This window comes from Anser anser (assembly GCF_964211835.1).
Source record: "Anser anser genome assembly, chromosome: 1".
Classification (NCBI taxonomy): Eukaryota; Metazoa; Chordata; class Aves; order Anseriformes; family Anatidae; genus Anser; species Anser anser.
This window is the reverse complement of record NC_139720.1, coordinates 191,984,584-192,007,354: the sequence shown is the minus strand read 5'-3', so window position 1 is coordinate 192,007,354 and position 22,771 is coordinate 191,984,584. Positions and strand designations below refer to the sequence as shown.

The following is a 22,771-nucleotide window of genomic DNA, read 5'->3' as shown; positions in this document are numbered from 1 at the left end:
GTTGGAGACAGCTTAGCAGCACCTGTGAGAGACCAGCTAGAACACAGGCAATACCAAGAAGCTCCAGGAAACCTTCAATTTTATTTTTTTTTCAGCCATATGAACACCAAACAAAAAACATAGAATCACAGAATCATTAAGGTTGGAAAAGCCCTCCAAGATCATCTGGTCCAGCCATCCCTCTATTACCAGTATCACCCACTAGACCATGTCCCTGAGCACCACGTCCAACCTTTCCTTGAACACCCCCAGGGACGGTGACTCCACCACCTCCCTGGGCAACCCGTCCCAATGCCTGACTGCTCTTTCTGAGAAGAAATGTCTCCTCATTTCCAACCTAAACTTCCCCTGGCACAACTTATTCAAGTCATTCCCTCTAGTCCTATCGCCAGCTATCTGCGAGAAGATAGAACATAGATCTGCTCCGTCCTGCAGATCAAGCTCTACTGCCTCAGCAGATTAAAATTAGCAGGAAATCACAAATAACTCTTGACAATACCTACAAAAAAGGATGTGAGAAAGACAGAAATTTTCTTTTGTTGAAATCAAGTGGTGCTAAAGATATAAATGAAATACATAAATGTTGTATTGTTTAAGTCAATCAGTGCTAATGATCTGGCACAAAGATTACAGCCTGATCATACTTCACAAGTCAAGCAGAATTCAACACCGGAAAAAATGGTAGCAAAAATTAAATTGAAATAAGTCCTCCAAAACTTATTCCTCTCAAATCTACAGCATTTTAAAATTTAACATTTCAAGGAATGCCAGAGTGTCAGGCATACAGACACTCTGAGGTCTTGAATGTACTAATGAAGATGTACTCTTTTAGCCAACAGAAACTATTTCTCCTTATTGTTACAACTGAGTGAAGAAAAAAGGCATCAGTAGTATTATTTCATCCATCTTGAAAGATGAGTTATCCAATAAAATCCGATGAAATCAGACTGTCATCCTCCTTCTGAAAGGAAGGCTTCACAGAACTTTGGCTAAAACTATTTTAACTGAACAACCATTCCATTTTAAAAATTTAAACATTACATGCTTTACTTCGGGTTCCATTTTTCCATCCTTTTATACTAAGTAACCTTAAGACCTTGGCATGAATTTTTCAGCCTGTTTGCCATGGTGCCTAAAGAACAAAATTCCCTGTGTTCTAAATTCTCAAAGCATACTTAACTCCTTACCGCTGTGTAGTAACGGGGACATGTTAAGACTATTTACTATCTGTGGGCTTATTCTTGTAATCATGCTAATACAATACAGCCTTTGTAATTCCATCTCTGTGAAAAATGAAGTCAGTTCAAATTTGAACAGCTGAAATACTGGCCTTTGTTCAAGAGAGCCTCCAAAGACACACAAGCTTAAAATGATTTAGCGCAACAGACCTACCACATATCTGCATTTAACAAACAAAATTGAACAAACACAGTGGTACAGAATGGTACGCATTCACCAGATTGTCTGCTTCACATTGTTACAACCTCCTTCTGGTATGGCTTGACTTCATGAGCTTACCCGAGTAATTTGACGTGAGTAACCAATTAACATAGACCTCTCTATTCACTCTTTTTTTCCTTGAGGATTTTTCACTTTGAGTTATCTGTAACATGAAGGGAAAATTAGATTTGCTACTTTCTTGGAAGAAGTATTTTAGTGGACAGGTTTTTGAACCAAATTCACAAGACCTGCTCCTGCTCTTCCTGCCAGAAGAACTTGCAAGCTTCTGAGGTCCGCAGTATGCAGCAGCAGAACTATCCAAAATGCACAGAAAGTAGACAGGCTTTCTATAAACTTCACCATATTTTGGATCAGATCCTCATGATCCACATCTATATGCATAATGCATTAACATCTTTGAAAGCCTACCCAACACATCTTTTTTTCTGCAATGCTACTTAAACCGTTTTCAACAGTTCATCTGTTTTTACAATCAAAACAGCAAGTCTTTCCCCTCCTCCTCCCTTAAGCACAAGCACTGATCCTCAGTAAGGACTGCAGCTCAGAACCACTCCTCCTACAATTTGCTTTTATGGTAAAGGCAATCAGAAGCTGAGGCTACGCTAGAAAGTATTTCTGACACACTCATATTCAGTAGGGGTGTTAAAAATGACACCACCTAATTCAATATGTATATGCAAAAACTACAGCACAGATGCAGCGGTTCTGAAAGACGAATGCTGTTTTGAATTACCTGCAATGCTTCCTCGACAAGCTAGGTCAGTAAGAAAACCTCTTTTGTCAACATCCAGCAGAGCTTTGTTGGTGTTGTTTCTTGTACAAAAAAGCTCAGCCTCTTTATTCATAGGAAAATGGAAGTTCTCATATAGAAGAACATTTGGATGAAATGGCTTTGCAATTTTCACATTTTAACTGTTCCGCCCACCTTCCTCACTCCTACTTGAAAAAAGGGTAAAGTGGACTCACTTTTCTTTCAAATAGCTAAAAAACTGGATAAAAATATGCTGATTAACTTTTCCATTTGCACACAAAAAAATCAGTCAGGGACCAAAAACAGGAAAAGACCCAAAAGTATTTCTGTGAAGTTACAAATTTAAGAGAGCAGGGATTGTCTGTTCAAAGTACTTTGAAAGATAGACACAACAGATAAAAGCAATTGCTGTAACAATCACTGGATTTCAAGAACAGAAAAATGACTTCAATCTGTTTGTATTTAAATGACAAATACAGAAATCTGGTATCAAATTCTTTTAACTAGCTTAGATGACCAACATAAGCAAAAGCAGATTTATATATGTTGGATAACGGTTTAAAAATACATTCTAAATTCAAAAAAAAAAAAAAGCAATTAAATGAAAGCAGTCTAAAGCCCTCAAAAGCCACACAGCACTTTCAGACTCTTGTCCTCGTCTTCCAGCATAATCCATTCTTGTACCCCTTCGAGACTCAATTTCTACATTAAACTTCTGAAAGGGCAAGATTTCACCAGCAATAAATAAGACGTTTTCTGTAAATGCCAAATGGTACACACGGCCTGGTTCTATGATTATAAACTGCAACTAAACATGGTTTAGATTTGTTAAGCCATTTTGAAAATACAAAGCCATAAATAAAGTTTCACAAATCTCTTTCAGATGTTTTAGTCAAGCTCATTCTCTGAACTCATATGCAATCAGATTAACTCCACAATGTTTAAACACTACATGAACTTCATAAAGAACACGAGAAAGCAGTAACTTGGTACGTGGATTCAAACATACAAATGATGAACACTTCTGAACTGAGTACTTTCAACTCTTGGATTTCAAGGAGACTTTCCTAGTGTTCTGCAGAATTGATTGCTCTGTAAAAGAAACAGATTTACAGAGCAAATTTCTCAAATAATATCTATTAAAATAGACATTACGTAACCTGTTTTTCTAACTAACTGTTACAGTGGAGGCAAACATAATTCCACTTTCATAATACTGACCCACATGGAATGCTTACTATTGGATAAAAAGTTTAAATGAAGTGTAACACTATACAATTTAAAAGGCTCTCTTGGTTTTGCATTGATAGGTAGTGTATTCTTCAACCATCACATTTGAGTATATTTTCACCACTGAAATTTGCCTCAATCAAAAGCACTGGAAAAAGGTCTTTGGTTATTGTTTACTGGTTTGCATCTTTGAAATGTCTGTACAAATATAAATCATGTTATGCTGTCATGCATAAATAATTAAGCAACCATCGAAAGCCACCTTGTTTCAGACAGCCATGTTTTCTAAATTTCCTGTAGAAAGCAGACCCTTGCATTAGACTGGCACAGAATAGATTTATGTAAAGAAGAATCAGAGTTTTAATGCAGAGATTCATGACTGCCAAAATCTACATATCTAACATCCTAAAAGCAGTACCCTTTTCATCACTAAACCTTTCAGTCACTACCATACACTGTGTTAAAAATGCTGCAGATCATTTCCATTTATTTCCATGTCTTGGTACCTGAGCTTTATTTTAAAACGCAGTTTGGAGAGTTTGATGTGGAATGCCTACTTCAGTCATAACTTACGTCTAATTAAACTAAAGCAACATACAAACCTTCACCTACTACACTAAGTTTGTGTAGTGTAGAAACTACACAAACTTTGTAGGAAAAAAAAAGGTCGACTAATTTAAATATGTTACTAGAACTTTGGCTATAAGGATCTGGTATTATTTTACAGATTACGTTTGTCTTTTCTGCCATGAGAATAGTATTTTTTTTTTGAATAATTAAAATTATAGTATTTGATTAGTTTATAACCTGTTTTTGTTTCTATTTTAACAGTACTAACAACACATGAAAACGTGATTCTTGTCTTGCATGCATTTATTCCTATTTTCCACATTTCAGACATTAATTTTCCCTACCTGTCCAGTTTTATAATGCCTTGCAAACTGGTTAACCACTCGATAGTCATTTGCAAAGTACTCCATCAGAATTGAGGGAACTTCAGCAAAATCAGTAGAACATCTGGTTCCTAAAGGTAGAATAAGTGAACATATTAGCATTTGCCATTTCCATTAACACAAATAGTTAACTCTTCCCAAGAGGTTTTGCAGTTTTCAGTTTGGACTTTTGGTGAACTTTAATGTTCTTTCATTTATTAAGTCAATATTTTATTTCTATAACATTATTGTACATATTGCCAGAAAAGCTTCATTATAATCCTACACATTTTACTATAAATCACAAAGTAAAACAAAATATTTGAACAGCTGGGTGAGGCACCTTATAAAGCGCTGGATCACACCCTTTTTAAACTAAACCAGACTGCAGCCAAACTGGCCCTACATGAAACACCAAATCTATTTAAGTGTCCTAAACCTAAATCAAACTACAATGTAAATAAAACTCTGCCTTAATCCCATTCACAGTTACAATTTTTGCCTTCCATCTGTTTACTGAGCTTACTTACGCTTTATATTAGCCTCACTTTACAATACAAAGTCATTCATCCAAGGAAAACTCGTGCAGATTGAAGACATGTCCTGCAGTGAGGTAATACCTCTGCAGTTAGTATCTTCAAAAAGCACTCTCCCCAAAACCTTATTTACTCTAATCTTTATCATCACCTTACACCAGGAAAGTTATTAAGAAGTGTAACACATCACCAAACCAAAGCTATATTTTTAATTTCTATATTAAATTTAGGGAAGTACAAATCTGTTTTAATAACGAACCCACTGGGTCACCATATCTATCCCTGTCTGCCAGAGGCAATGTCAACATTTAAAACTAGACTTAAATGTAAAGTATTTAACTTCTGCTATTCCTTCTTGAAGACTATTTTTGAAAAATCACTCCTTTGGTCTTTACCAATCTTTCTCTAACTTTTAATTGAATTCACAACCTGTTTATACTCTGTGTTTTCAGATCCAATGTTCTTTAGTATTAGCAGCATTTCCCAGACTATTTTTACTTCCTAAATTGACAGAAACTATATTCTCTCTCAGCCATCATTTTCCAAAGGAAAACAAAGTCTAAAAGAGCATCCATTGACCTGCAGCTCTTCTCTGTATTTGCTTCAGTTTGAGCTCACCTGTACACCAGAGATATGAAACTACGCCCCAGTGCTGCACGAGGTTTCACTGATAGCTTTCTTAAATCATTCTAATACTTAATTCTCTTAGAAACACCTCTGATATAGTTTCAGATCACATTCATCCCTTTCACAGACACAACAGCTACTCATAGTTCTCCATTAACACATACAAATGTTTTTCTGTTCTTCCATCACTGTAGAAATATCCATTTGATAGCAGAAATTCTCCTTGAACTCTTTAAACGCGTGACCTGCATTGTGTAAATCTGAATTAGAACTTACTTTTAGCAGAGTGGTATTCAGCCTTTCAGCTCGTTATACAATAACCCTACCATTCCTTTGTGCCATTACATTTCCTTAATACTGTCTTTTATTTGTTTGAAAATCATTAATAAAAAGCCTAAACCAAGGCCAGTCCCAAGACAAATGCCTACAGAATATCCTAACGCCCCTCTAGCCTGTATGCTTTCTCAGTATCTCTTAATAAAACGATAGAATACTTTCAATAGCCATTAAAGAGAATTAGATTATCTGAAGGTCAGCAAGGTTGGGCAGTTATCTGGGATAACTGAGTTCTGCTGTGAAACAACTGCAGGTATTCTCTACTGCATAATAAAATTAAAACGGAATACAAACTAGGATAAAAAAATCTTGCACAAACACACATTAAACAAACAATAAATTAATGTAGTAAAATGACAGATTAGCTTAAAAGGAAGCACATCTTAAATCCTAAACATACAATATCATGCAAGTTTTAGGCCCACTAGTAGCAGAAAGGGTTCCTGTATATTTGGGAATGTTAATCAGAAAAGGCAGGCAGGGGTAAGAAAGGTATAAAACACTCAGTGTGTCTCCACTGGAATTTAAAATTTTTTTGTTCTCACGATAGCCTGTAATCATCTTGTTTCCACCCTGTGCCACTCTAGTGCCTCCTCTGGGATGAGCCATTTGATTGTCACACATTCCAATCCCTAAAAAATTGTACTCTGGAGAAACAACACAACTGACCTCTGATGCTGCTTTTGCAATGCTAGCTCTGCAGTGAAGTCCCCTAGGAAGCAGGACTGCCTGAGGCAACGCTGAAACCCTACACAGGGGCTCATGGAAAGTCTGAGCCTCGAAATGAGCCATTTCCTGCCCCTTCAAGACTTTTTGACATGGTTACGCATACGATTCACCACAAGGACCCTACCAAAGCAGCTACTTGGGGCATGTATGTACCCCTGGAGATCAGCAAGAGTGAGGCCATGTGTGTGGAAGGGGTGGGGAGAGCAACTAACTGCCTCAAGGCTTCCTATTCAGAGCTTACAATGAAAGAGCATATATACAGTGTTTATTTGTCTTCACAATGTCCAGTAATAACATACTTACAAACAGCTCGGCCTGTTTTAGTTTTAACTGGAAGATTTAAGAAAGGTTACTTTGTCTTTAGGTGCAAAGTATCTGATAACACAGGACTCTAACACAGACTCCCCTTAGTTCCACTTATGTAATATAAAAACGGTAAAACATAAAATAATGCTTCAGACAAGGTAACTACCATTTCATTTTATTTTTAATATGTAAATGAATAAATAAATGTCTACTGCAAGTATTTGATTTCCAGCACACTACTACAGAAGAAGATATACCAGGCTCTCTGCAGATAAGAAAAGTAGCATGCCCAGCAGCTTTAGCAAGTACAGGTCTTTAATCCATTTGCAACAACTGCAGGAGAAGGGGCAGTACCCTGATAGCTGCCAGCCAAATCATTTCCAACCCAGAATTCATTGTGCTTTTACACTAGGTACAAGTTTAGTTCAATTTATTTTCAATCTTCTGATTATTCCATTCTTATAAACTCTACATAAAGCAAACTTGCAGGACTGCATCACATCACTACAAAAAAAGATTAGCCATACAGACAGAAGAAATACAAATGCCTAGATCTTACTAGGAAAGGAAGAATATTCAAGTGTTGTTTGTTTTGTTTAGATAATCTTTGGGGATCTGATAATGTATTTTCAAGTAATCGAAGATATCAAAGTACCAACATGACTCAGGAATTTCTGGTTCATCCTTTTGTTTTTTTAGTTTGTTTGTTTGTTTGCTTAATTTACTCTCTTCCTCTACAAATTAAACATTTAACTACAACAAAAGATCACTGTTCTAAATTTCTTACCAGTGACATGTTGGTACCGAGTTCGTCCCAGCATAGAATGCATAGCATGTCCCATTTCATGGAAGAGATTCTCCATCATGCCAGGACTTAGCAGTGTTGGTGCATTCCTTGTTGAAGGGGGAAGGCTAAGCATGAGAACAACTACGGGCAGCTGGTACTCTCCATTTTCCCTTAGCCTGCCTCCACGAACTGTGAAGTGACAGTCCTTTTGAAGGTAAAAGGAAACATATGGACAGCAAATGTCATTATGTCAATGATACTAAAATACTGATTGAAGTATTAAACTAGAATTAAACTATTAAATCAAACCTAAACATTTACTTAATTACTTAAGTTGAATTCAATGATCGTTAAAGAGGTCTTCAAACTTTCATTATGTTTCTCCACCATCAATATTTATTTCATATTCATAAGGAAGCAACATTATTCCATACAGAAAAGACTGAGCTTCTTTTAGAAAACAAAATTTAATATTTTTTAGAATTATCAAACCCTCTCAATTTTCCTAAAAAAATATCATTAACTCGAAGAACATTATATATATAAATTATGGATTTGGCACATCAGTGAATTTTGCTCCTCATTCTTCAGCAGGAGCTTCTTTATAAAACATGCTACACACCATTCAGTGTATATGAAATACGAGCAAAACAGAGTACACTTAGTAAAATACATTAAACTAATCAGATTTAAAGTTTGTCCACTTACCACCTCACTCAAGGTGGTAATTTGCTGATGCTTCTACAGAAGTGTTTTTTGTATTGCATTGTGTATTTGATACACTGACACAAGACACAGTCAGCAAGCTTCAACAGTTGGAACCATGTAGAGTCTTAAGTAGGATTTTGAATAAGAATTAGCAGTCATTATGAGCTTTCACCTTTAGAAGCTATTAAAATTTAAAGTTGTTTTTTATTACTAAATATTCAGCCAGAAAATAGACATTTGAAAATCTACCATTTCTCTAAGCAGAGTTCTTAGAGATTCATAGTGCCTGTCATTCTGTAGTACCAAGAGTCTGAGTTCAGCCTATCAGATGTTTTTCAAATGAAAAGTTACAAAAATATTTTACCTAAAACCACATTTCAAGTTATAGACTTTCCATATTTAAATTTATTTATTTCAAGTCCAGATATCTCTTATTAAATTCACGTTGAACACAACGGCCCTAATGCTATGGTCATTGCTCAAACCCAAGCTGAAATCGGATCATAAATGTTACCTGATGTGGTTTATCAGGTCGTTGAAAGAAGTCACAGTAGATGTATCCCAGCAAACCTTCAGTTTCATGAACAACAGCCTGAAGGAAAAAGATTATTTCCACAGTGAAAGCCCTGATTTGTAAATTGAAGACACAGTATTCTAATCCAAAGGTTTGTAATTTATAAATGAAAATAAACCAGGAATAATCCATGTCAAAGTTGTTGGCAATGTTAGTTGGAAAAATATATACATAAGATTTAAAGCTTGTCCTTCCAACTGCAGACATTTCTGCATCTCACTCAAAACTATGTAGTCAGAATTAGTACTGACAGTAACACTGTCTGTAGTGCCTATATGACTTCTGAGAAGTTAACAGTGACAGAATTTGATTTATCATGGACATAAAAATAGGACAGAGTAATTATAAATTGACACATAGGATATAAAGAACTGCAGTTCTCTGAGGCTAGTGGTGGAAGAGGAGTGAAGATCTGGTTGTCTACAGATGGAGGGAGGATGCCAAAAGAACCTGGGAATAAAGTATTTCCCAAGTTTTTATTTCTACCCTCCACTAAAAAGAGGGCAGAAAAATAAAGAGGTAAACATGAATCTAAAAGTAAAAGTGACATAGGAATAAACATTAGAAACAGACAAATAACTGCTAGCATACACACCTACAGCATTCTAGTTACAAAGAGTCCTAACTGAAAAACTAGAAGGTCACATTCAGAGACCACGTGAAAGGTACAACAGTAATCTCTGAACAGAGAAACTGATTCTGATTCAGGCACCCTTCACACAGAGACAAATTTTAAAGGCCATTAAACAACAACTATATAAAAGGTACTTAGAGCATGAAGCCCTTGAGTTGTAGTTTCACCTAAAATTAGACAGAGATTGTATGCTTCTGATAGGTACCCAATTAATTCAAGAACTGATTCATGGGTCTTAAAGGAACATACAATTTTGTCTGACTTCCCTTTGTCATTCCAGATGGAACAAGAACACTTACCAACTTTCGAACGTCTTCGGACCAAACTTCTCCTCTCTGTGTTTGTTCAGCGTAAAGGGAGATTCCTAGGAGCTGACTGAACAAAGAGTTCAAACCTTCCATGCAGGCCCCAAGAGAGAAAAATGGGCAGTACAAGCCAGGATCAATGTTGTACCTAAGAACATAACAGAATCCCACACAAGTCAGTTCCAGTCCTTTAACTGAGGTACGTGAACTGCAGTCTTCACCTTCACGTCACAGGATGTGACAAAACAGACTAGGTAAACCTCGCGAGGGTCTTATTGAGCATGCCTGGCTTTATTTTTCAACCACTGAAACTAAGTCACAGACTAGCTATGGCACAGTGCTTCACAATTACCCTTTTTTTACATTTATATTCAGTTTGGGATACCAAATTCAGCAGATGCTGACTATGATGTTCAGAGATGTGGAGAACACACAGCTCAGACTGACCATGGCAATATCACGGGTGGCCAGGCTGCATCTTCTGAGGGCCAGTGGCCTCCCCTGGATCAAGTGCCATTCTCATGCCAAGGCTGTGCCGTATGACTGACCAGAAAATGGAGCTGGCCTTGGCTGCGGAGAAGGCCAAGCCCTCCACTAGGCCAGTAAAGCAACCAGAAAGCGCTGCTGACTCTGCAGTCTTGTCTTTCTCTGGAGCAATAGGGACATCAGGGAGACTCAGTCACCTCCAACGTATGGATCACACCTCAAGCTCCGGGGACTTTCTGAACCATGTGGAAACTATCTTACAACTTCTAGCTAGGTGAAGATTTTTCTATGTGACTTGGAGTTCAAACTTGGCCAAGCTTCCCTTGGCTAACATCAAGCAACTAGGTATTTTCAAGACACTGTAGCACAGAAAACACATGCTGGGAGAAGATACCATGTGTTTGCATACATACACATAAATGAAAAAAAAAAAGTGAAAAGCAGCTACGGAAGTATCTTAGAGGTGTATGCAGCCCATGCTTGGGCACAAACATGTTGAGACTCTGACCCTATAAAGTAAGCAACCTGCAAATACATCAGGCACAGGAATACTTTGCAAACTTAGACCTACACAAACTGTTCAAAGCTCTTTGGAAACTGTAGCAAAATCAGAACAAGAATCTGCTTGTAGGTATGCATACACCCTAAAAAATGCTCTTCCTTTCTGGATTTATATACAAAGTCCAAGTGTTACTATGTTTTCTGGGGGTCTCTGAGTAAAAATTGTTCTCTTAGCTCTGGAGAATCACAGTGCCTCCTTATCTCCTTTCTTTCATGCTCTAATGCTTTTGCTTGGTGATGACATGGTAACTAGCCATTGAAACTTAAACATGCATCACCCAGGCTACAATAGCTGAACACCAAACATTAAAACCACACTATTTTAAGGCCTATGATCAAAAGGCTTCATCAGAGAAAAGCTGTGAAAGAGTCAACCAGTCCCTACCCGCTCACTTACCCTTCCTCCCCTGCCCACAAAAGAAAAGGGCTAAGAACGAAGCCCATCCATTTGGGATGCTGCCGTTGCCAACGTGCTGCTTGCAACGGCAGCTCCTGCTCAGGATGCAGCTGCACCGCGCCGCCGTGCACAGCAGGGTGGGATTAGCTCCCTAAGCCACTGCTCTCGCTCTTGAACCTATCATTGTATTTTCTTTTATCTCCTACCATCCTTTATATTACCTTTATCACATGTTCTAGCAGCATTTTGCAGCTACTATGGCAACACCTGTCGAAAATACAGGTATGTTAAAGTTTCAAGATTTTGCATATTTTCACACTACAAGTGCAGGAAGCTAAAGCCTGTGTATTTCATTCTATTTTTAATAATATCAGGACATATAAAATAAAGCAGACTTTGACTCTACCATAGTGATGTAACTTCTTCAAGATGTATAGCAACACTTAAATACACACTTTTTCCTCGTTACTCAAGAAAGACTCATTACACCAAAAGAACAAAAATAAGCATAATATCAATCACTTTAGATTAAGTTAGATAAAAAGACTAGAAGCACACCTCTAAAAGAAAGCAGAATAGATGAGTTCATTTTCCTGTAATAAGCCACAGAAATGTAAAGTACAAAAGACGCTGCTTTACATACGCAGAAGCACAGAATTACAGTGTGTGTGTTGAATATCCTGGGATTTTTAATTTAGGGATTCCTGAGAACTGCAGCTCCTTCAACAGAAGTACTTTTTGAAAAGCTGTACTGGAGAAATCTCAAATGTCTCCAGAACTTTTAAAGCATCTCCCAGTGATCACCTTCTGTTCAGAATCTTACTGTGAAAATTTAAAACCACCACTGAGTGCTTCAGCCCTCATCTCAATCTGCTCTGAAGCTTTCCCTGCATACAGACGAAAAGATCTGTTAAAATGATCGTTTTTTTTAAAAAAAAAAAAAAGAAAAAGTAACACCTTTCAGCAGTGAGTCATGACAATCTGCATAATAGTTTAGGACTGTTCCTGTCACATTACTTTAAAATCTTTATACCATCATCGTACTATGAATACTAAGCTGAGTTTCTTGTTTATAATTCAAATTGCTTCTGTAACTAGAGACTGAGCATAAACAAAAAGTTCTCTATAAAAGTACTGTCTTGATAAAAATTCACTGTAATGTGAAGCAGGATTTCTCACATACATGCCTCCAAGGTGACATTATCCTCACTTCACAACTTTTATTTCAAAATAAATTAAGGATGAAACAGTAGGCAATGATACTCCTTTTGTGTAACTTTAAAAATTACACACACACACACAAAGACAAAGCTGTACACCACCTTTAGCCCTAATTTCAGCCTTGAGTTGAGTAGTTACTAGAACTAGATCTCGACAGAGCTAATTGTGATGAGCAGGATTTATTCGTTCTGGCTCTGTGCCTGTCCTGCTCATTCTGCACTGCAGAGCCATTCAAATTTCACCGTACTTTGTTTTAGGTTCCAGAAAGGTTTATTAATCCAGGTGTAGCACAAGGCGCAGTGATCACAATGTAGCACTATTTCAGAACCAGGGGAGCAATACAGATGTGCTGAAGTGGTTTCACACGGAGGTTGCCGGAGGGCTTTTTTGCAGAGCTCATTTCCATCAGCCCTACCAGAGCTATGCTGACTCTGCAAAACCCATCTAGTAACTTCACATCCTCCTCCCCTAGGCATCCAATATCATCCAGGGTTTCCCTGTCATTTCCTTCCTGTCAACTTGGAGAAGAAAGCTGACTGCATTAAAAACTTGAAGAAAGAAACCATATGATGAAATTCTAAAAACATGCAACTCAAGAAATCAATATTTAACTCCACCAGCATCTCACAGACATAGCAAACAAACAGATTTTCACAGTTCAGGAAATTTAAACATATAATCTCTACCACTGATTTCAGCTGCAGGAAAATAGGGTGTGACAATGTTCAGAAAATCAAGAACAGCACCTGTGAAAAAAGACTACAAAATTAATCCACATTTACAAAGAATTTTCTGAAGAGCAGAAATCTTTTCTGATAGAGTGGCTAATTCTACAAACCAATTCCAGGCACATGAAGGACGAGAAAACCATCAGGAATAGTCAGCATGGATTCACCAAGGGGAAGTTGCGTTTGACAAAACCAACGAGCTTCTGCAATGAAATGGCTGGCATGTGAGACGAGAGGAGAGCAGTGGGCATTGTCTACCTAGAATTCAGCAAGACTTTTCACACCATCTCCCATGAAATCCTCACAGAGATGCTGGTGATGTATGGGCTGGATGGGCAGACAGTGAGGGGTGGATAGAAAACTGGCTGCATGGCCAAGCCCAGAAGGTGCAAAGTCTTGCTGGAAGCAAGTAACTAGTGGAGTACCCCAGGAGTCAGTACGGGGTCCAATCCTGTTGAACATCATTATTAATGACCTGGATGAAAGGGGAGGGTGTACATTCTTATCAATGTCTAAAAATATCTAAAATGCAGGTGCAAAGAGGACAGAGACAGGCTCTTTCTCGTGGCATCCAGTGACAGGACAAGGCAACAGGCACAAAAGAAACCACAGGAGGCTCTGACCGAACATCAGGAAACACTGAAAACTCAGTCACTTTCTTCCTGTGCAGGTGACTGAGCACTGGCACAGGTTGCCCAGAGAGGCTGTGAAGTCTCTCAGAGATTTTCATAAGTTGCCTGGACATGGTCTTGGGCAGCCTGCTCTGGGTGGTCCTGCTTGAGCAGGGGTTGGACCAGGTGACCTCCAGTGGTCCCTTCCAACCTCCATCATCCTGTGATTAAGTGAAGAGGTCATATGGAGCCTAGGACCAAGCACCACACAACTGCAGAATGAGACAGATTTCCTAATCAGAGGAATACAACAGGTTTCATACTAACTGCAATGGATTACCATGCTCAAATGAAATGCTGGATTAACATGTCGTGGCTGGGGGACAAAGAGGAAGAACTCTGAAACTAATTTTTTTTGTTGTTTGTTTGTTTTTCTGTCAAAGGAACTCTTGCTGATACATAAAAGCAGATACATACTAGCAGGAGAAAGCAGTGATGTTTCTTCATGGAAAGAGCTGACATATTATGAGAAGACAACAAGTGTCTGTCTACTTATTCCTCATTCTCATCACTCCTTGAACACGCCAACTGTCCCCATGAACTTTCCTCATGATGAAGAGGAAGGGAAGGAGGCTTTCTGACTGGTATTTTGTAATACACTGTCACTATCTAAAGTGGGGAGAGAAATCAGCCTGTAACAATTTTGTCTTTTGGAAAAAGCATAATACTTATCCACCCACACATAAAACTAGCAGTAACAGACTACATCGGCTTGAGGCAGACTTCCCAGTGGAAATAGTCCCCTACACTGGCTAATGTTTGAAGATGTCACAATCTAACATTTTGAGGACAATGAGGCTCTGATTAAACTACCACTTTAATAAAAAATACACAAAGTTAATATCAGTCACTTCTGATAGAACACTGTCAGAATCAAACCTATCCCACATGGAATGAAAGATATATGTTGTCCTTCTTGCCAGCGGAAAATTGCAAAAAAAAATTTTTTTGAAAAAACATTTTTAATGTGGAATGCCAAAAAAAATTGTTTCTGGTTCTGTTCCCATTTATTTCTCCATTTCTGCCTACCCTGCTACACCAGTGCACAAACAAAGATCAAAGATGAAGACTGAAAAATCCTCACATAGCACTAGTGTCCTATGACACAAGTCTGACACTTAAATTAATTTGGGACAATCCTGACAGCAGTCACTGGCAACTATCATGCCTCAAGTTATCTTACAGTCATAGTTTGGTTCTGTTTGGGTTCTTTTTTTTTTTTTGCTTGTCACTGCAATGTCACAGGAGTTCACAGAATCATAGAATATCCTGAGCTGGAAGGGACCCACAAGGATTGTCAAGTCCAACTCCTGGCTCCACACAGGACCACCCAAAATCCAACCACGTGTCTGACAGCACTGTCCAAATGCTTCTTGAACTCTGGCAGGCTCAGTGCTGTGACCACTGCCCTGGGGAGCCTGTCCCAGTGCCCGACCACCCTCTGGGTGCAGAACCTTTCCCTAACCCCCAGCCTGACCCTCCCCTGTCCCAGCTCCATGCCGTTCCCTCGGGTCCTGTCGCTGTCCCCAGAGAGCAGAGCTCAGCGCCTGCCCCTCCGCTCCCCTCGTGAGGGAGCTGCAGGCCGCCATGAGGCCTCCCCTCAGCCTGCTCTGCTCCGGGCTGAACAAACAGAGGGACCTCAGCTACTGCTCATACATCTTCCCCTCTGGACCCTCCACCATCTTTGTAGCCCTCCTTTGGATGCCCTCTAATAGTTTTATGTCCTTCTTGAACATGTCCGGAGGAGGGCAGCCAATCTGGTAGAAGGGCTGGCAGGCGTGTCCTGTGAGGAGAGGCTGAGGACACTTGGGGTTGTGTAGTTTGGAGGAAAGGAGGCTGAGAGGTGACCTCCCTGCTCTCTGCAGCTCCCCGAGCAGGGGAAGCACAGACGGAGGTGCCGGTCTCTGCTCCCTGGTCACCGATGGCCGGGCTCATGGGAACATTAGGAACATTTCTTGGACATTAGGACATTAGGAAACATTTCTTTAGCATGAGGGTGGTCAGACACAGGGACAGGCTTCCTAGAGAGGTGGTTGATGGCCCGTGCCTCTCAGTGTTCAAGAGACATTTGCGCAATGCCCTCAACAATACAGTAACTTTTGGTTAGCCCTGAAGCGGTCAGGCAGTTGGACTTGATGATCCTTGTAGGTTTCTTCCAACTGAGCTATTCTATTCTATTCTAATTAATAACACAATTTAAAATTAGTATGGGGTGCTGAAAAAAAAAAACAGCTACTCTTCCAGGAAGCGGATAGGACACTTTCGAAATCTTACCCTAACACCAGTTTATACCCACCAACAAATAATCATTCTTGACATGAAAATACAGATTTAATTCACAACTTCTGAATTCAGTCTTACCTCATATGCGAACTCTCTTGTCAAATCAAGTAAGACCAACTATCACTGAAGAAAGTCTAACCCCAAACTTGCATTAATTCCAGGAAAACTTTCTCTTTGGACTTATTTCAAGAACAGAAATTAGCCAAAACCTCAGCTATCTGAAGCTGATGTCCTATAACTAAAAAATCATGTTCCTGGAATTAACAGATGATCTTGCCTTTCAGTGGCAAAAGCAAGCATATGACTGACTCTTTTCTGAGCCCCCACCTCCAAGATTTAATGCTTCTCACTGCAGAATGGAAGGGGTAGCACTAGATAATATTAGAGGACGCTGAAGAAAAGGGAAGAAATTCATTTAAAAGCCTTGAATCCTTCCCTGAAAAAGAATATTCAATAAGCAGAACAGGAAACCCTGCAATCTCTCCTAGAGCTGTAAAACTGAAGTCTGGCTGGCCAGTGTGGGTGGAAAAGTACTTGGAAGAGTTTGCAGACAAACTACATGCTCCCTTATTGAAGATTCTTGCTTGATTCCAGGCACTCCAACAGTAGCAACCATTAGCAACTTCATCATTTCCAGATGACAGGAAAAAAAGCATCTGTTTGCTAGCAAATGATTCCCTAACCTCAGTTATTCACAGCTTCATCACCTCAGAGAAACTGCAAAAACACAACAGTTCTCAGGCACAGTATTTCAGTGTTTAAATCCATGCTAATCTAAAACACCATAGCACAACTTCTTGGCAGCAAAGGTGACTGAGACTGTGACAGCAGGCCAAACTTCTCTTCCCTCAACCCTTTGAATTAATTTTCTAATGCTGTTCAAGGATTTTAGGTTGTATCTTCAAAACACTCTGCGACCCTGGCCAGATTATCTAAAAGACCACATAAAACTCCAAGATGCAGACTTTTATCAATACACTCTTTTAACACTTTAAAATACTCTGTAACAAAGACAGAGCTTGTCTGTGTAGGATGCCGAGCCTTTTTGAGGGCTGATCCAAGACTGTAAAATTAATTTCTCCTGAAGCTAAAGGGGAAACTCAAAGTTCACCATCTTCTATCCCAGGTGTGATGCATTTCTTTGATCATTTTTTTTTTCAAATGTGAAATGTATTTGAAAATGCACACAAAAGACTCCCAACAAATCCCTACCAAAACAAGGCACTGCACTTCATATATTTTTCTACAGTTAGAATAAAAGGACAAAAACTTTAGTTAATGAATTAAGTGATAGTGACTAACCCTATATAAAAAGGAACAGTTTCAAAAGTACTTCAGCTTAGCCTGCCCCAAAACTGCTCATCGTTCAAAGCAAAGCAATCTTCATAATCTGCACATCAGTAACCCTAATGTGCATATAATTATCATTTTATACTACATGTTAAAGCAGCAGCCATTCTGAAGATCACTTTATGCAAGATTTTCAAGCTGTTATCAACTGCGGACTTGAATAGCTGTCTAGCTTTGTTCCTTCTATTTAAAGCAGCTTAAAATTCAAACATACCAACAAGAAGCAGCTGCTTTAACATGAACGCTTTCTGGTCACTCTTTGGCAAGCTGCCTCTGCATTTCTTCAGCCAAGTTACGACTTTTATCTCCAACAGGAAATGCATTCAAGTATTTTTGAGAAAAGAAATCAGAAAGGAAGTCATTACAACCCAAACTGAACTATACTAACAGGCATTCGGCTACCAGTAAAGTTTCTGCTAAGGGTTACTGCTACTAGCAGGAAAGGTTAATGCTCTGGAGACAGCTAAAATCTGCATTGGAAGCCGACGAACAATTGGAGCTCCATTTGGCGACAGAAACTATAGAGAAGTGCCAAAAGACAGGTTTTCTTCTATGCTGTAATTTGCAGCTTGTTTGCTGCACCAGCTAGGCAGACAGGCAGAATTCAATGGGTAGGGTGATGCACATGGCATACTAACACCACCAGCACAGCATTTTACCCTTGTCTCCGAAGCTGACAAATACATGGAAACACAGTTACAGTACTTCCTAAGGAAGAGAAAGGGTACGAGTCAGCTAAACAAGCAAGGGCAAGAACAAAACATCCTGTTTGGATGTCCCGTCCCTTATAACGTGAGTTCTGGGCCACTGTAAGGTGATTCAGAGTGCTTAAAATAGGCACCTAGGATGCCTGTGTCCCCACAGAAAGGCAGATACAAATATAAGGCCACTTGTACTTAGCAGGGTACTAACTTGAGCTACCGAGCAGAACACTTGAGCTGAGGTATGTCAGCTCTTGCTCCTCTCTGGAACTTAGGCTTCTGACTGGTCTGCATACCTGAATCCCAAGATGATGAACAGCACAGCCTTTCCTTTGGGAAGAAGCCTTTGAAAATGGAGATGTAAGAACAATAGTCTGATGCATCAGAACAGCACTTTGTAGAGAAATATATACTCAAGTCAAAAATTTCCAGTTACGGTAGCTTTCTTCTAGGTTGTCTGAGGTCAAAAACACAGGTATGGATTGTTTTTTGATACCTGCAGTACTACAGTTGGTTTTCTGAACCACCATGCAACTTGAACACTTAAATTTTCTTAAGCCTTTATGTGAAACGTAAGTGATCTGACTGCACTTCTGGAAGAGCAGGAAAAAGAAAGTAAAATTTCTATTATTACAGACATACAAACTAAACGCAGTTATTAATGTGGAAGTTCACTTTCAAAAATCAAGAAGGCATTTTTACATCACTAGATATTAAAAAAAAAATCCTTATAGTTTAGATGTTGGAAATATTATATTCCTTAAAAAAAAAAAGGGTGCCAGCAGAGAAATCTTGCTCTGAATAAATCAAAAACATACGTGAACTCATCTTTACAGTGAAAAAGAGTATTTTCCTCCAAGCTAAACTATCTGTTAGATAATTCAGGTAATATACAAATATATAAAGAATTAGAAATAGTCCTTTTTATTGTAATATCAACCTTTACTTGGCTAAGCCTGTAAAACTGCACAATGCAGGTTATGCTCAAAAGTCCAAAACTGAAAGACTGAGACACAAAAAAGTGAACAAAAGAAGTTTGTTCTGCTTTCATTTCGTCTTAAACCATATGCCAGTAGCCTACTTCACTCTGAATGTCTGGTTTCAAACCCCAAAGCATTTTTATTTATAACAAACCCCAGAAAGAATGAAAATTTTCTTATGTACTTTATGTCAGAACATAAGCTCAGAAACTTTACAAAGAGAAATCTCAGTACTCTGCTAAAGAAAGTAGCAGTATCAAAGAAAACAGTAGTTTCTTTGATGTAAATTCCTGCTTTATATTAAAGGATAAACTATGCTCAAAAATCCAGACACCTTACTTTTACAGTATGCAGCCTGGCAATATTTTTAAAAGAAGTAAAGTAGCCAAACCAATTTAAAAACCAATTTTAAAAAGTTAACTGACACAATGAGGTTTGGTTATTCTTCAAGAACTGCAAGCTTCAAACAAAAAGGCTGTGTCCCTGTGAAGAACAAAGATGTAGTATGTCATTATAAATAATTATTTCTAAGCTTGTATGACTTCACTGAGTCTAAATAAAATACAGACTTCTAAAATCACTTTCATTTAAGCTGTATATTTGAAAAGAAACTAAGACTGTTTTGTGTAGTGCAACTTTCATCTGCTTTATTAACAATGCTTTTGACAAACTTGGACATTAGGGATAGTTAAGTAAGAATCACTCTTCTACAGAGCATAAGGATTCAGACTCAACAATTGCAAATTAGCTGCTTGGCAAGAATTCTTATCAGTGGCTATTAAATGCAGTCCTGGATATTTCCTTTTTTTTTTTTTTTTGAGAAAATTATCCTGTTGACATCCATGAAAACACAGAGCACTAAGTTAACTATCTTTAATAAAACAGATTTTCTCAAAACTTTCAAAGAAACTTGGAAAAAAAAAACTTGTTAGTAGAAGATAAAAGTAAGATTAACCCCTCGGGTTAACTTAGAAAGATCAAGACAAGGAAAACCCCTTCCAATTTTCACTACATGCCAGACTATGAAACTTAATTCTTTACCTGAAGGGAGATTCTTAACCATGATTTATAGAAGACTGGATTTTTTAAAAATCATCATAATAATAATAATAGAAAATCTTTGTACTCTCATCAGCCATAAACTAGCACCTGTATCTTACCTTATCCTTTTTCTCTTCTGTTAATTGTACTTCACAGAATATTTTGGAGGAGGTCAGGGGGTAATTCAGAATATTGGTTTGCCATTGACACTGTATGTGACTTTTAGATTTGACTTTATTTTCAAATCAACAGCAATTTCTTTGTCCTTCTACAATGTTTCGAATAAACAATTCTCGAAACTTAAATTCTGCTTTTGTACTACTCAGCATGCAAGTAACATATCTGAAAGTCAGGAGGAATGATCACTGATTTTAAAGTTTCTTATAATGTTTTTAAAAATATTATGCTTTGCCTGTATTACATTAACTACTTCAACTACTTCTTCAGAAAAGAAAATAGCAAGCTAAGTACTCAGCAATAACAGGAAAAGCAAAGGTAGCAAATTACTTGCGAAACTCCATTACTAGGATCCTTCAAAACATTTAATATAAACCACCACCAAGTAGTATCTTCTACAGTAAACAGCAACAGAAGTCTGAACACAAAGCAAAACTTACAATTTTTGGAGCCCTTCTCACAATCACAGTATGTATTCGTTAGATGACCACTCTCCAATGAAAAATACAGCAAGGCCCTTTCGGTAACTTTCATGTTTTCCTCCAAAACCTTTAGTCAACCAGCTTAGTGATTGGTAAGTTAAATATACTTTTTACAATTATACTAGTTGATTTGATAGAAGACTTATCTTGCTTACAGTTAGATAGTTAAAGAATGTTTCCGTTCTCTATAAGCAATTTGTTTGAAAGATTTCCTGTTTCTTTTTAAATTTTGCAATATTTTTCCATTTCAGTGTTCAATTTGAACAGAAGTGACAGTTTTCTTACAGATTCCACAAAAGGGTATGAGCTATTTTTCCACACGGTATTCCTTACAGAGAACATTCTTTTGTAAAACTAACAATAATGCAGTGGCAGTTTTTAGCGTATATGCCTTTAGAAACATCCAGAGCCTTGTTCAGGTACCTTGGTACTACCCCTGCTCCTGAAAAACCAAAGTGCTGTCTGCTCCCCCTCAAGCATGTACAGTCCCAACAAGAACAGAATTATTCCTAGTTTCTGCTGAGCTCATCACCCCAGGATCCAAAATGCCTCTAGTTGCGGTGGTGGATTCTCCTTCCTACCCGGCAGGAAACTGGTTTATTTTGGTATTGATTTGTTCATCCCCAAGGCCAGTCTTAATTTATTTCTGCAGTCCCAAAGCAACGGACCAGCACGGAGTACAATACCCTGCGAACACATCCCAGTTGCTACTTGAATCAAGTCTTTGACAGTTTGGCAAAAATCCCGAAAGTGAATTACAGCCAACCAAGTCAGCCCAGCCTCAGAAGCAACAAAGGTTAGGAAAACAGGAGCCAACACTGAATATTCTAAGCTCACCACTGATGGTTCTTAGGAACAGTTTTGTGCCTCTGTCAGAAGCAGCTTAGTACAGCCAGCCCCACCTTCAAGACACACAGCTGACCGTGAAAGCTCTCTTCCACCCCTTTTGTTTTATGACCCTAAAGAAATCAGAAAGGCTACTATATCTGTGCAGGATCACGTCTTTGAGAATTACTTATAACTGCAGTAGCACTTACTGAGAAGTAATGGGATTTAATTAATACTCCGGTACTTGCCTATGCTAAAACTCAAGGGCAGTATTTTATAATATACATTTTAGACAGACATCTTCTTACTTGTTAGAGGCTGAAGCATGTTCTAGCATTTACTGTTTTATTACACATAGCCTGCCAAAATTCTTGAGGTTCTCCTAATTACTCTATCTGCTTTTAAGATACTACTACCATGGATTTTCAGACTTTTGTCTCCAGTTTCTGTCAAATGTACATTTATACTGACATCTATTTTCTGTGCCACTTAAACTAGAGCTACAAAAACATTGTGCTGTTTTAAGTGTGGGTTTAAAGCCAGAGAGGCTACTTAACATAATTTTCCAAAAAAAAAAAAATTGGAAGTAAACTATCCTGTTACCATCAATGGGAGACTTACTCTTTGAAGTGGGATCAAGTTTCCAGGGAAAAGACTTGGTGAAAGCTGACAGAAACAAAATTTTTGTGGATGAGTTTATAGAAAGAAAAACGTGCTTTGTGAGTTAAGTCTGGAGCTCCTCCTGCTGTTCACCCCACAAAACAGCAGGAATATTCCATAAAAAATGAAGGAGTAAGAAGAAAATAGAAGCAACCTGATATGACAGCGAATACTATCAAAATTCAATAGTCCAAGTGCATGTGAATACCCTACATTCTTCAGAAGTAAATATCCAGCTCTTAAAACTACTTCTGAGGAATCTAACAAAGGATTTGTTTCCGTAAGCCTT

The 22,771-nt window shown here is 38.3% G+C and overlaps 1 protein-coding gene across 2 annotated transcripts in view; it reads right to left on the bottom strand.

Moving 5' to 3' along the window:
- MIPEP (mitochondrial intermediate peptidase) overlaps positions 1 to 22,771 on the bottom strand; it is a 75,427-nt gene that overhangs the window by 33,153 nt on the left and 19,503 nt on the right. For both annotated transcript variants that reach the window (XM_083839774.1, XM_083839773.1), the window contains exons 11-14: positions 9,911 to 10,064; positions 8,918 to 8,995; positions 7,696 to 7,900; positions 4,357 to 4,466 (exon numbers count right to left, since the gene is read on the bottom strand). In XM_083839774.1, the coding sequence (XP_083695900.1) occupies positions 4,357 to 4,466; positions 7,696 to 7,900; positions 8,918 to 8,995; positions 9,911 to 10,064 (547 nt within the window). The remainder of the gene's footprint in view (positions 1 to 4,356; positions 4,467 to 7,695; positions 7,901 to 8,917; positions 8,996 to 9,910; positions 10,065 to 22,771) is intronic.